At 38.4% G+C, this 15429-nt stretch overlaps 1 protein-coding gene across 1 annotated transcript in view; it reads left to right on the top strand.

Moving 5' to 3' along the window:
• Positions 1-10169, top strand: part of LOC140467057 (immunoglobulin-like and fibronectin type III domain-containing protein 1) — an 80821-nt gene extending 70652 nt beyond the window's left edge. The window contains exons 20-24 of the mRNA XM_072563119.1: positions 55-143; positions 232-424; positions 2785-3084; positions 4010-4336; positions 6379-10169. Of these exons, the coding sequence (XP_072419220.1) occupies positions 55-143; positions 232-424; positions 2785-3084; positions 4010-4336; positions 6379-6383 (914 nt within the window). The 3' untranslated portion in view covers positions 6384-10169. The remainder of the gene's footprint in view (positions 1-54; positions 144-231; positions 425-2784; positions 3085-4009; positions 4337-6378) is intronic.
• The last annotated feature ends 5260 nt before the right edge of the window (positions 10170-15429 follow it).

The raw sequence follows: 15429 nt of genomic DNA on the forward strand, positions 1-15429 counted from the left end.
TATTTACTCTGTTTCTTCCAAAATAATATTGTTACTCCTTTTTTTACATTTCAGTGCATCCCAAGTTTATATTGGATGAATCTGTAAAAAGTTTCATGATCATCAAAGAAGGAAACTCCTTACGAGTCCAAATGCCATTTGAAGTGAGGAACTCTGCAATATGTTTTATGTATTTTCCCATTTGAGATATTTATAGTTGTAATGTTGGGCTTTTCTATGTACATTTTTTAGGCATCACCTCCTCCTGAAGTGATTTGGCTGAAAGATGGTTTTCCAGTTTCGGAGCAAGCTACAATAACCAGTACCAGTGGTAGCACTCAACTTATTATTCCAGCCTCACAGAGATCTCACTCTGGAATTTATTCTGTAACATTGAAGAATCTTCTTGGACAAGAATCATTTAGTTTTGAGATTAGAGTTACAGGTGATTAAATGCACTTTGGTTCTCAATTTACAGTTGAACATTGGAAGTACTTGTTTTTTATAAGGAAAATAAAGCAACTTTGCAATTATAGAGCTGTTTTCACGAGCTTCAGGTGTACCAAAATGTTTTACAGCTAATGAGTGCTTGTAAGACAAGAAAATGTGATAACCAACTCACACACTGCAAAATCTCAGAGATATCAATGGATTAAGACATGATCAGCACTGAATCAGTGTGTTGTCCCACTCTCGATGTCAAAATACTTCAAAGCCAATTTGTTTTGCAGATATACATAACAACTAATTTATACACATGGCTTCACAAACAACAATTGAAGTAGTGGTCAGATAATTTTTTAATGCCAAATAAATTTGTATTTTAACTATTTGACTCACATTGTTTTGATCAAGTATTGCTATTCTGATAAATAATGATAAGATATACCGCCGAATGTAAACCTTGCAGAGCCTATCTACATGGTTGTTTCCTTTTTCTGAGATGTGGAGGAGCCAGTGTTGAACTGGACAGTCCAACCTGTTGGACTATAACCTGGTGCTGGGTGATTTTTAACTTTGTCCTTTTTCAAAGATATAGGTTTGCTGCAAGCCAAGAATATTTGTTATACAAAATGAAAACCTGTGACTATATATTGACAGAAAATTACCCCAACAATCTCCTCTTTGGCATATTTCTTAAATACATTTTTTATCAAATTAAAATTAATCTTAAGAAGAAAATGAACAGAAATTGTTTGATGCAAATGATTGGAAAATGTTGTCCTTTGTCCAAATTTTTACCAGCTGACAGATCTCCACCAGGTTAAAAAGGCACTTGGCACACATGCCTCAAATGCTCAGTTCTTTGAAGATAGGAGTTAGAAAGTCTCGATAAGGTTGTCTAGGATATTGATGAGTTCTGTCCTGGAATGCTGTGTCCAGTACTGGTCCCCCAGTTATAGGGAGCATATTATTAAGCTGGAGAGAGTTTGGAAGAGATCTACCTCTTCTGAATGTTTGTTGTTGGGTACGGAAGGTTTGAGTTAGAAAGGTTGCCTAGATAGGCTGGGACTATGTTCACTGGAGCGGAGCAGGTTGAGAGGCGACCTTATAAAAGTTTATAAAATAATGAGAGATATAGAGTTGAAATAGACCCTTCAGCCCAACAAGTCCACACCAACCCTTCGAAGAATAACTTACCCAGACTGATTTCCCTCCATTTAGCCCTGACAAATACACATAACACTATACACATGGACAATTTACCTGACCCGCACCTCTGTGGATTGTGGGAGGAAGCCTACAAAGACATATAGAGAATGTGCAAACTTCACACAGACAGCCACCTGAGGCAGGAATCAAACCCAGGTCCCTGGAGCTGAGAGGCAGCAGTACTAACCACTCAGCTACCGATGCTGCCTTAATGGTAGAGGTCTTTTTCTTATGATGAGGGACTTCAAGACTAGAGGGTACATTTTTTAGGTGAGAGGAGAGATATTTAAATAAGACATGATGGGCAACTTTTTTTACAGAGTTTTGTTCATGTGTAGAATGTACTTCCAGAGGAAATGGTAGATGTGGATATAATTATAACATTTAAAAGACATTTGGATAAATACATGCATAGGAACGGTTTGGAGGAATATGGGCCAGGAGCAGGCATGTGGGACTAGTTTAGTTTGGAATTATGGTCGGGATGGGCTAGTTGGACCAAAGGGTCTGTTTCTGTGCTGTATGACTTATGTGCACACATGGAGTCTGTGAGTTCCTCTCCAAGACACACGCCATCCTGCCTTGGAAATATGCTCCTATTCTTTCACTGAGATTGGGTTATAATCATATAATTCTATTCTTTCATTATTACTGAAATAAATCATAATAGCACTAATACATCTAATAGCACTGTAGAAGTACCTAAAGCAGTGGTTCAGGTTAATTCACCACCTTCTCAAGGGCAGTTAGGGGTGGACAGTAAATGCTGACCTAACCAGCAGTGCCCAAATCCCATGAATGAATACCTTTTTTTAAAAAAAGTCATGTGGACCAGGTTTATGCTAATGTTGTAATGACAAATAATATTTACTGTTCTAATTTGAAATAAAATTACATGAACTCATCTGATATGGAAGATTACATGGGCAAATAATCTACAAATTATAATAATGTGAAAGTAGTTCTTGTAAACTTGCCTGTCTTGTGCTAGTAAACATTGAGGTTTGTGGTTAAAGTAAATTTAAATATTCTTGTAGTTTATGTTGAAGAATGTTATTGGATATGATGATTTTGAACATTACAACTTTATTGGATAATTGATTAAATCTCTCTTTTTTCTCTTTATGTCAAATTTGGTATATTATTTTACAGCTGTTCCCAAACCTCCAGGTCCAGTAACGTTGACTGAAAATGTCCCAAACTCAGTGACAATTTCCTGGGAACCATCCAGTGATGAACCACTTGATGATCATTTGCATTATGTTGTTATGCAAAGAGATTCACGCAGACTGAAGTGGCATACAGTGAGAGAAAACATCTTCAACAACAAATTCACAGTCATAAATATTGTTCCAGGGTGCAAATACTACTTCAGGGTTCTAGCAAAAAATGACATGGGCTATAGTGAACCTTCAGATACACGAGAGCCATGGTGCATTTTAAGGCAAAGAGGTAAGCAAATGTTGCAGTCAACTATTGGATCAGAAATTGCTAGAGTTACCATTTCAATCCAAAACCCTTCACCTGCAGAAGTTCTCCCGCAATTTCTGTTTTTGTTTCAGATGTTCAGCTTCTGCAGTTCTACTGTGCTACAAGACCCTTGAAATACTTAATCGACCTTTTAATTTCTAGCTCTCAAAACATTATGCACATATTATAACTGAATTCCATATTTTATCCTCTAATAATAGATCTCATATTGGATGCAAAGATCAGCGTCAAATTATTTTGTGTTTCCTTCAGAGTTTACCTCAAGCTCCCTGTTTTAAAATGGTGCAGACTAAATACAGAAGATATAAATGACTTTGCTCTGTGTAATGTCTGAAGAATGTTGGAAAAATACTTTGTAACTTCTTTCCCCCACCCCCCACCACCCCCCCCCCCCACCCACTTTTTCCTGCTTCCTTCACAGTTTCTTCCTGCTTTCTTTGCCACTTCTCCCTGTCCTCCACCTTACATTTCCCTCATAGCTGGAAGAAAGCAGCAAAGAGAGCAGGAAACTGCAGGGGAGAAAGTGAGAGGGACAGCAACAAAGGGGTCAAGGGAAAGTGTCAACAGTAGTGGGGAGAATGGTGAGGAGATAGGAGTGCAAGAAGTGAAGGGAGTGCACACAAACAGGGTTAGGGATGAAAGTAGCAGAAGTGCAAGTGGTGCAGGGAGCAGGCTAGGCTGTTGCTGACATATAGTGGAATGTCATTGTGTATGGTTATGATTGTATGCTATCAGAATGGTTACTGGCAAACAGATACATTCCTGAATATATCCATGTTCGATGGATACATGCACAGACTATGTGTTAAAGTACTGGCTACTTTACAGGGTTTGAGATACTGTAATGAATCCTTTTTGACATATGTTATTCTGTTTCTATTTGCAGATCCATTTGCTTTAAAATTGCCAATCTACAAAGCTCGAAGCAATATGACAGCCCCTGAATTCATTGTGAGGTTAAAGACTCACATTGCACCCAGTGGATCCGACATTAATATGAGTTGTGCTGTTAAAGGATTCCCTCCACCAAAAGTGATCTGGTTCAAAGATAATATAAACATCATGGATGATGCAAATTTCTGGTCTACAAACATCTACGGGGTCTGTTCCCTTTGCATTTTTGGTGCAAGCCCAAAACAAACTGGAGAATACATGGCCATTGCAGAGAATTCAGTTGGAAGGGCCATCACCTCAACTCGATTATTGGTTACAGGTAATTAGAGACATGTCAGAATTCTTTAGATTAGATTAGATTAGATTACTTACAGTGTGGAAACAGGCCCTTCGGCCCAACAAGTCCACACCGCCCCACCGAAGCACAACCCACCCATACCCCTACATCTACATTTACCCCTTACCTAACACTATGGGCAATTTAGCATGGCCAATTCACCTGGCCTGCACATCTTTGGACTGTGGGAGGAAACCGGAGCACCCGGAGGAAACCCACGCAGACACGGGGAGAACGTGCAAACTCCACACAGTCAGTCGCCTGAGGCAGGAATTGAACCCGGGTCTCAGGTGCTGTGAGGCAGCAGTGCTAACCACTGTGCCACCGTGCCGCCCAAACTTTATATAACAATCTTGCAAGTGTTCAAGATAAAGATGCTCATTTCATGAGTAATTAGATTCAAGTGCATTTGGCTAATGAATGAATCCTGAGGTGATGATAAAATTAATCAGTTTGGAGAAAATCCATGACAAGATGGATGGATGAGTAGAATGGTGACTTACTCAATTAAGAGAAATCAAAGGGTTAATGATAATATGTGTATAAGACAGCCTACCTTACTAGTAATATAAGATCACATGACTACCAGATTCTACATTGAAGTCTCCAATAAAGTCTTGTCCTGTATATAGTTAGAAGGTGATGTTCAATAAGAGGTTATGTTTACTGTCAGCGTGGCCTCCTGCAGTCTCCATTCATTCCAATCCTGGATACAACTAAATGACAATTGCAGTTGGTGCTAATACAAATTATTGGACTCTATATTCCAGTAGAAAGAGTGCTTCTGAAAATATTTTGAAGATAACTTCAATTATGTTAATACATTTTCCATAGGTGTGACTCATAAGCAGTCTGAACATTCAAGTATGCTTTATGTTTACTGAGTTACCACAGAATCCTGCTCACAGTGGCTTTTGCCCTTCACTGTAATAGAGCATGATTACTTTCAGATAGTAATCTGGCATGCTGATGTTGAAAGATTAATGATATTAATTACCTGCTACATTTTACTTTTAAGATGTAAATAAGTTTATTTGCTGTTCCCTCCCAAATCCTTTAAGTTCTTGTCATTTATATTATTCATTCACTCATGGGGTTGAGCATTGCTGGCTAGGCCAGCATTTATTGCCCATCCCTAATTGCCCAACTGCAGTTAAGAGTCAACCATATTGCTGTGGATATGGAGTCCTATGTAAGCCAGACCAGGCATGGACATCTGTTTCTTTCCCTAAAGGACATTAGTGAACTAGATGAGGTTTTTTTTCTGACAATCAATAATGGTTAAATGGTCAGTTTTAGACTCTTAATTCCAGATTTTTATTGAATTCAGATCATAATGTTAGCTAAATGCTGTAGTTTTCTTAGTACATAGACTAGATATATTCTTCATCATATCTGACATGCTGGATTTGGAGATCTTAATGAAACAATTATTAATGAAGCATTACTAAATTTTTTCATTCACCAAGTACTAAGGAGTCAATTATCACAAAACACGCCTAGCTGACAGAATTAGGATGTCATATTTATGTGATAGCATGCAACAGTTGATGAGTCAGCAGCGCACCTTACATCACTTCAGTCAAAATAAAAATGAACAGACATGTAATTTGGGTTTCTGAGCTCTACCATCTATTATATACTATCACACTCAAGACCTATGGCAGTGACTCCTGGCGTAATGTTCAAAGTCAGCATCAAATGTTTCCTCTTAGACTTGATACAATGCAATAAATTATAGACCAAACATCACCATCAGCTAAGAATATTATTTAATAGGTTAAACTGTATAAAATCCTTACTAATTGGCTGTATGACTGTGAACTTTCTTTTAGTTCTGCTTTAGAAACTTACTCAAATGTTTTCCACATCCAATTTTGACTATCACTTTCCATTCTATATATCTACCTTATTGGAATTAAAGGAAAAAAAAACAGTTTTTATGTTTTACTGTACTGCTACATGTGATAAAATGAATAATGATCTAAGAAATCACACAAAATGATTTGTTTTTTTTAACACAGAATGAAGCAACTTCACAAAGAACTTTGGCATTGATTTCAGATAAGCAAACCAAGCTGAAGTAACAAATTTGATCAAATCAATGATTCGGAGTGAACTCCCTGTCTGATGTTAGAGTCTGATATATAGTAAGCTATTCATGTAATGAATGGATACATGTTCAGAAAAGTTTTAAAATTGTAGAAAAAGAAACAAACTACACTGGGATGACTTTAACATATGATTTCAGTCTAATTATAAAACTTTGTTTTGCACTTTGTTGCATGTGAATTAAATATTGGTCAGATTTTGATGGAGAAAACAATGATAAGCCTCCTATTGAGATTGAGATAGGACATGATTAAGCCAATGCTTCTTGATAATATAAATGATTAGCACTCTGCTGAGAGGCTGCATGCTTGTGCAAAGCTAGCTTTAGTGCAAACTGGGATGTTTAAAAGGAGAGGCATTCTTCTTGTAATTGGTGTTGGAACTGCCTAGTAGTTTAATCTGAGCAGAACAAACAGAAATAGTGCAAAAGGGCAGAGAGCATGCTGCCAAGTTTTAGTACTGATCGGGTATTTGGAATTTTGGTGCAGGAGATGGACAAAAGGACAAAAGTTTATTATCTTTGAAGGGGTGTAAGGAAAAGCTCACTAACTACCAGTCAGTCAAATTAACCTCAGCGGTGAGGAAACTTTTAAAAACTGTCATCCATGACAGAATTAACAGCAACTTAAAAAACGTGAACTAATAATGGAAAGCTAGCACAGATTTGCCAAGGGCAAATTTATTTAACTTGAGATTTTTTGAAGTAACGAAAGGGTTGGTGAGGGTAAGGGAGTGCATGGTGGTGTATATGGACATCCAAAAAGCTTTGGTAAGGTGCTACTTCATAGGTTTGGCAGTGAAGCTCTAGTAAAAAGGAGTGGATAGCAGCATAGTTATAAATTTTGCTGAGTGACAAAGAGTAGTGAATGTTTGTTTTACAGATTGGAGGAAGTTATATATCGGGATTTCCCAGAAATCAAAGGACAACTGTTTTTCTTAGTCTATGTTAATGATGTAACCTTGGTAATGCAGAATGCAAAACGATGATTTGCTTATATTACAAAATTTGGAAGTATTGTGAACTTTGAGGAGGATAGTGATAGACTGTTTGCACCTTACGCACTGCCATTCTTCAATTGTGCTTGCAGAACAAGGTAGCACATTAACTACAAACTAAAATACTTAATCAGGTGTTGTTGCACATTTTCCGATGCATTCGCGAGCTGATGTTGGTAATGATAGAATGGAGCACGACTGGTCATGGCCTGAAACCATCTTTCACCTTTGCAGATTCAGCTTCAACATCATCCCATAATCTCTTGAATTTGTATACATCTGTAGGTGTATTAAGAATTTACTTCTTGTTTTTCCTGCCTTCCTTAGTACAACCTTATCCAAGTGCCTTTCTCCTTGATCATACCCAATAATCACTACCTGGTTAGGCAGTAGTATGGGGGTGAAGTCCAAGAGTAGAAACAGATGGCTGACAATCAAATGTCATCACTCAACCATATGCTCAGCTTGAGCTACAGGTAATATGTATTCTTTAGAGGGTAGCAAAGGGACAGGATCTTTACTAAGTAAGATACTGTGCATGGATGTTGTGAAGGAAGGAAAGAAGAAATATCACCCAGATATTAGATTACTAGAGGCCAATGTTGCAGAGATATTAGTACACAGGAGTAAGATGGATGGGACAGTGTAGGGAAAGACACTGATGAATATGTCCCATGAAATGCTTGGTAAATTGGCAGGTCTGCTGTCACTGTCAGGGAACATGAAGGCATCAACTCAGTCCTGGCTTCTGTAGCCATCATCATAAGAAATATTGTATCCACACTCCATGATGTAGCTTCTGATGTCTCCAGTTTATTTGCAGCACAAGCAGACACCATATGACAGCTCTGTATTGTAGTGGAATCTTGGAGTGAGATTATGCAGCCTGCAATTTATCACCATGCAAAACAACTTGCAAGAATCTACCGTTCTCTCTCAGGATGACATCACTCACCATCCCAGCACTGAGTGCCCTGCTATTGCCAACTGAGGCTCTTGGTGCCCAGTCTGACACGATGCAATTTGTAGCTGGGTGTCTAGGCCCAAAGACCCTGTAAAGGCCATCTGTAGTCTCCCTGTAGTGTCATACAGCAACCTTCATCAGTTATCATAGACTCTCTACAGCCCATTTGGCCCATCGAGTCCACACCGACCATCTGAGGAGCATCCCACCCTATCCCCGTAGCCCTGCATTTCCCATGGTACATCTTTGGACAGTGGGAAGAAGCCAGAACACCCAGAAAAATCCACGCAGACACAGGGTCAATATGCAAATTCCATACAGATAGTCTTCTGAGGCTGGAACCGAACCCAGGTCCCTGACGCTGTGAGGCAGTGCGACTAACCACTGAGCTACCGTGCCTTTTCCAAATGTTGCAATTAGTGGTGTACCACTGTGGAAGGGCTCTTGGTCAGGCAAAGATATCTACAAGACAGTCAATAGAGAATGAACAAGCATAATTACTTGACATTAACCTGGAAAGTTGGATTATTTGTTTGATAAAGTAGATTTTCAATATTTGTTTTGTGAGTATCTTTACTTCATCCTTATGGCCAAGCAGATGGAGGGCTACTCATTGACAGACAGCAACTAAGTATTACGATTATTGTTGATCAAGGAATCAAGGTCATGTTCACTGAGTCCATAGTCAGAGGAGACAATCGCAGACTGTCTAGTAGGAATAGAAATGTGTTGACTGTCTCCTCCCTTCCTCCTCCTCATTGCTTTAGCCACTACATTGGCCATAGCTAGTTGTGATAGTGCTGAATTTAATGTACTGACAGTCTGTTGATTGAACAGCCTACCATGTTAATTGACCATTGCCAACAAAATGTTGCCCTTGAGTTCCAATGTCCCACCAGAGCATAGTTGCCTCCTGCTTTAGTTCGGGTGGCAAAACTTTCAGCTCCTCCAAAAACTTCAGCCCATTGTTCCCACTGAGGTTTGTGTAAGAGAAAGGCCCTGCAGTTGCTGGGGGATAAGGTTTGTTGCTGAGAGCCATTCTCTTCTCCTTCACTATGGATACTCCTCCTTGGCCTAAATACATGTTGAGTTGTGTGTATTTCAGAGAGTGCATTTGGTGGAGTGACAAAGTTTAAAATGTCACAGATTTGAAATCCATGTTCTACATTGACTGACTCCATGATCTGCTTGTCCTGTAATGCTCAAATGCCAATGAGCATTGGCATTCTAAATGGCAACTGACACTGCCCATTCTAGAATGAATTATCTTTATTGTCATGTACTCAGTTGAATACAGTGAAAGGTTTACAAGTCACAACTTACAGTGCAATCTTATATGTATATATATATGTAGTGCAAATGCCATTTTAGTACCAAAGCAACACATTTAAAATCAGGACCATAAATGCCAAGGAGAAGAATTGTGTGACCTGATTATTTCATTATTTGTTCTCTATATTCCTACTAAGCCATGTTTTATTTTAGTTAAGTTGGCAAAAGAAATTCTTTCACTGGTCATGGTTTACTAATCTTGTATTTTCTTGAAGCAGTGCCTCACCCATACCATCTTATTATGATCTTTCCAATCCAGAAATACATGTAAAGCTACTAGGAATAATGCTATTCAATATTTTACAACAATATAGTCAGCTTGATTTCATTCAGTTATAAAGCTAGTCAATTTGATCAAGAACTAGCCATAATTTGTTTTATCCTGCTATTATAATATAATGGTATTGTACAACTGAGAAAGCATGTAATTTAAATACATCATTAGAAATATTGTTTATCAATATAGAATACATTCAATGTTCATTATATTTACTCAATATCGTCTAATATAGACTATGAAAGTTTTTCTCTTAAAAGGATTTTGAGTTAATGTATAATTAATTACATTTTATAATTATAATTATATAAATGTATGGTAAAGAAAATAAAGCATCATAAAAAAATGTAAGGAGAATCATAGTTTAGAGCAATGTATTCAAATTTCAGTATAAGGTAGCCTCTGATAATGTCAATTTATTTGCTAGAACATCCATTATCACTGGCAATGACTCAAAAATCAGAAACAAAATTACTGGGGAGATTAGCAGACACAAAAAGTGCCAAAGAAATACAAGATGTTCTGGGAGCTTCTCATGTGGAACTGGCATGCCCTGTTTGTGTCAGAAATCTCTGGGTCTTACAAACCCCCTACCGTTCTTCATTAACTTTTCAGTTCCATGAACTCCAGTTTGGAAACATATACCCTTGAGTTTTGTATGTTAAAATCAGGGATTGATTTATGTTTCTTTTGAATCCTGACCACAGTGAAAACTTCAGATATTTATATTTTAAGCTTACGACTTTGCACTATTTCTCAAATTGAATTCATAGTGAAATGCTTCAACCTTTTTCTTACCTTTGAGAACTCTTGAGAAGGAGTCCAAACACTTGTGATGAAAATTCAGATGTGTTGCAATAAGTCTGAGTAGTCCTCCAATTTTACAGTAGAGTCTCATTATAATAAAAGGTATTACAAAATAAGCTGTTGAAATGAAACAGAATACTGACTGGGTAATTGTGAGATATATGTTAACCATCTCCATGAAGATAGCTACCTGAAGTAATTAACAATATATTACTACCAAAGAAGGAAGTTAGCCATTCAGTCAGCTTTCATTCCATCCCTATGCATATACCAGTGTGTCTACCAAGCATTGAGTACTACAGAATGAATAGATCTCTGTATCACAGTCATCCGATACACATTTAACAGATATATTTCAATAATTGGAGGGTAGGTCTCCTGTGGACAATGATAATATCTCTGGTCACTGAGTCAAGAGAAGCTGGGTTTAAGTTCCACCTGCTTCAGAGGTGTGTAATGACATTCCTGAACAGATTGATTAGACAAATATCAAAACCCGGAGGTACAATAATTTCAATTATTGTATGTGTTTATTGTAGGATTTGTGGTTGGGAATGGTAATAATGTTGAAGGAGTTGGCCTTAAGTCACATTGTAATGTTATTTTAATCTGAATACAGTGACTATAAGAACTGAATATTAGTGCTGTATAACATTGACTTAAATAAAAACAGCCAATGTATTAATTTGCTTAAAAAAATAAAGAAAATTAAAATTGAAATTAGCATCTGCATTATTTTTCGCCAACTTGTTAACACCTTTGCTTTTACATTTATCTGTGGTGTATTTTAAGGACATTATCCAATATATTCTAAACTTAAATGCCTTAAATGATAGTGTGCTGGATTTTGAGGAACTCAAAAGATAGCAAGCAAGCATGGTGAATTATGCAAGAGGGCATAGGCCAGAATCCTGACTGTGGGAAAACAGTAAATGATTCAATCAAAGTAAGAAGGAAATTGGAAACTCACCGTTAGTAGCAGGAAGTTTACTGATGTGCTTAATTTCCCACTTGCATATAACTTCAATACAACTTGATGCTAATCAAACCTTCCGCCCTGATTTATTGAAACTCATGTCTCGTTGTCTTCAGTCACCCAGTCAGTGGAAGCTGGTGACTTTTGTGTAGCTTCGTAGAGTCAGTGTGTGACTCCTTTGGATTTTCAGAAAACTGAGTTCAGTAGCAGTGGATTAATTGGGGAGATGTTTTCGCTTTACAAATATTTACTGATCTGACACTCCTAGGGACAGAGTTTCACACAGGGAATTCAGAACCCACAAATAATAAAGTGGCAGTGCACAACTGAGATTCAGAGAGGCTACTTCTTAAAAGGAAATCAAAGATCTGAGTTCCAAAGGAGAGGACACTTGAATTAAAAAGAATCCAAAGAGATTCTATGAGTACATAATGGGGAAAAAGTAACTAGGGAGAGAATGAGATTCCTTAAAGATCAACATGGTCGTCTGTGTGTGGAACCAAGGAGATGGGTGTGATACTAAATGGATACTTTGCATCAGTATTCACTATGGAGAAGTTCAAGGAAGGGAGAGAACTTGTGGAAATAAATAGTGAAAAGAGTTCATAATACAGAAGTGGAGGTACTGGAGGTCTTAAAATGCATAAAAGGTGAAACCTGATCAGGTTTTTCCAAGAACTTTTTGGGAAACTAGGGAAGGAATTTCTGGTCATCTTTTTGAGGTATTTGTATTATTAGCAGCCACAAGGGAGGTGACGGAAGACTGAACATTGGCTAATGGGTTGTGCTTATTTAAGAAAGGCTGTAATGAAAAACCAGTGCTGAGTAAGTTGTTGGAAAGGATTCTGAGGGATAGGATTTATGTGTATTTGGAAAGGCAAGGACTGATTAAAGATAGTCAACATGATTTGTGTGTGGGAAATCATGCCTCAGTGTATGGATTAAGTTTTTTGAAGAGGTCACAAAGAAGACTGATGAAGCCAGAGTGGTAGCTGGTATATGGACTTTAGCAAAGCGTTTGACAAGATTCTGCATTGTAGACTGGTTAGTAAGGTTAGATCAGATGGGATCCAGGGGAGTTAGCCAATTGGATACAAGATTGGCTTGAATTTTGCACACAGAGGGTGGTGGTAGAGGGTTGCTTTTCAAACTGAAAGCCTTTGATCAGCAGTGTGTCAAAAAGGATTAGTGCTGGGTTCATTGCTTTTTGTCTTGTCTATAAATGAATTGGATGTGAATATAAGAGGCATGTTTAGTAACTTTGCATATGACACCAAAATAGTGCTGTAGTGCACAGTGAAGGAGATTATCTCAGAGTACAATAAGACCTTGATCAGATGGGCCAATGGGTTGAGGAGTGACAAATGGCATTTAATTTAGATATATGTAGGATGTTGCATTTTGGTAAGGCAAACCAGGGCAGGACTTATACAGCTAATTTGGAGGAGTGTTGCTGAATGAAGAGACCTATTGGGGCAGGTGCATAGTTCCTTACAAGTGGAGTTGAAGGTAGTCAGGATGGTCAAGAAGGCATTTGGCATGCTTGCTTTCATTGGTCAGAACATTGAGCATAGAAGTTGGCATGTCATGTTGTGGCTGTACAGGATATTGGTGGGACTACTTTCAGATTATTATATACAATTCTAGTTGTATTTCTATAGGAAGGATTTTGTTAAACTTGAAATGATGCAGAAAATAGGCTCCTTCACTGTTTTCCCTGGAGCATTGGAGGCTGAGGGGTGACATTATAGGGCATGAAGGGCATGGATAAGATAAATAGACAAAGTCTTTTCCCTGGGTGGGGGAGTCCAGAACTAGAGGGCGTATGTTTAGGGCAAGAGGGGAAAGATATAAAAGAGACCTAAGAGGCAAAACTTTCACTCAGAGGGTGGTACGTGTATGGAATGAGCTGCCAGAGGAAGTGGTGGCGGCTAGTACAAATGCAACCCATCTGGATAGGTTTATGAATAGGAAGGGTTTGGAGGGATATGGGCTAGGTGCTGGCAGGTGGGACTAGATTGGGTTGGGATATCTGGTTGGTATGGATGAGTTGGACCAAAGGATCTGTTTCCATGCTGTACATCTCTATGACTCTATGTTGCCAAGTATGGAGGGTTTGAGCTATCAGGAGAGGCTGAATAGACTGGGGCTTTTTTCATTTGGATGCCATTGGGTGGCCTTATAGGGGTTTCTAAAATCATGAGGGGCAAAGGTAGGGTGAATAGCCAAGGTCTTTTTCCCAGGGTGGGAGCACTAAACGGCATAGGTTTAAGATGAGTGGAGAAACATTTCAAAAGAGCTGAGGGGTAACTTTTTCACAAAGAGGGTAGTGCGCAATGGAATGAGCTGCCAGAGGAAGTAGTAGAGATGGATATAATTATAACATTTAAAAGGCATCTGGGTGGGTACACGAATAGGAAGGATTTTGAGGAATATGGGACAAATACTGGCAAATGGGACGAGGTCAGCACAGATGAAATGGAACCAAAGGGTCTGTTTCCATGCTGTATGCCTCTAAATGGAATTGAGGTAAAATCAACTGAGGTAAATATAAGACAAACAGGCAGACAATTTTGAGCCCGCATTCATAAACATCAACTAGCCACTAAACACCATGACCAGCTATCCTTAGTATCTATATACACTGAGATCAAGGACCACAAATTTGATTTGAACAACACAACAATAATAGGATAAGCCAAACAGAGGACAGCTGGAGAATTCCTAGAAGGTTGGTACTCATCCATGGACTCCATCAAGAAACACATTGACCTACAGCTGATATAACAACCACTGCAACAAAGAACGAGAAGCAACGGGAATGAAACCAAATAAGTTCCAACCAGCATAGGACAGCAGCACTTCACAGGAGGCTCCACAACACTGATGGAATCACCTAGAAAGGAGACAAAACATCTGCAAACCAAATTCCCAGCTTGGCAAACATACCCACTGAGGTAAAATCACTTTTTTTCAAAGATATACTTTATTCATATAATTTTCAAGTCAAGAGTTATGAAAACACTGACTTAAACCCTACAGGACTTGCAAAAACTATTACAATTGTAACAGTCTTCATATTGAACAAATATATTCAATCTCAGATATGCAGTCCTCGGGGCAAATTACAAATTTCCATTTCAATTACAAATCATGTAATTGATAAAAAAAATGAAGTTCTTTATGCAACATGTTTCACTCTGAGGTACCTCATTTCATTTTCAATACTCTTGACCTACGACATATGTTCTTAAAAACACACAGCCTGAGGTGGATGGTAGTTTCCAAGTTTACTATGGCTGGCACTCTTTCTCAGTGTGCCTCTGCAATAGCTGTCCCAAGCTGGAGTTCATCCCTCAGCGTGTAGTCCTCAAATTTAGAACGTGCCAGTATCACAACCCTTGGTTGAGGACGACCTCTTGCACTTGAAAACCAGCAGACCATGGTAGACCAAAGAGTGTTGTTTTTTTTTTCCTCATTACAGTAAGGTTAGATTCCCTACAGCCCAACAAGTCCACAGCAACCCTCCGAAGAGTAACCTACTTCCCTCTGACTAACGCACCTAACCTATGGGCAATTTAGTATGGCCAATTCACCTGACCTGCACATCT

The sequence above is a fragment of the Chiloscyllium punctatum genome, chromosome 45 (genome assembly GCF_047496795.1).
Source record: "Chiloscyllium punctatum isolate Juve2018m chromosome 45, sChiPun1.3, whole genome shotgun sequence".
Classification (NCBI taxonomy): domain Eukaryota; kingdom Metazoa; phylum Chordata; class Chondrichthyes; order Orectolobiformes; family Hemiscylliidae; genus Chiloscyllium; species Chiloscyllium punctatum.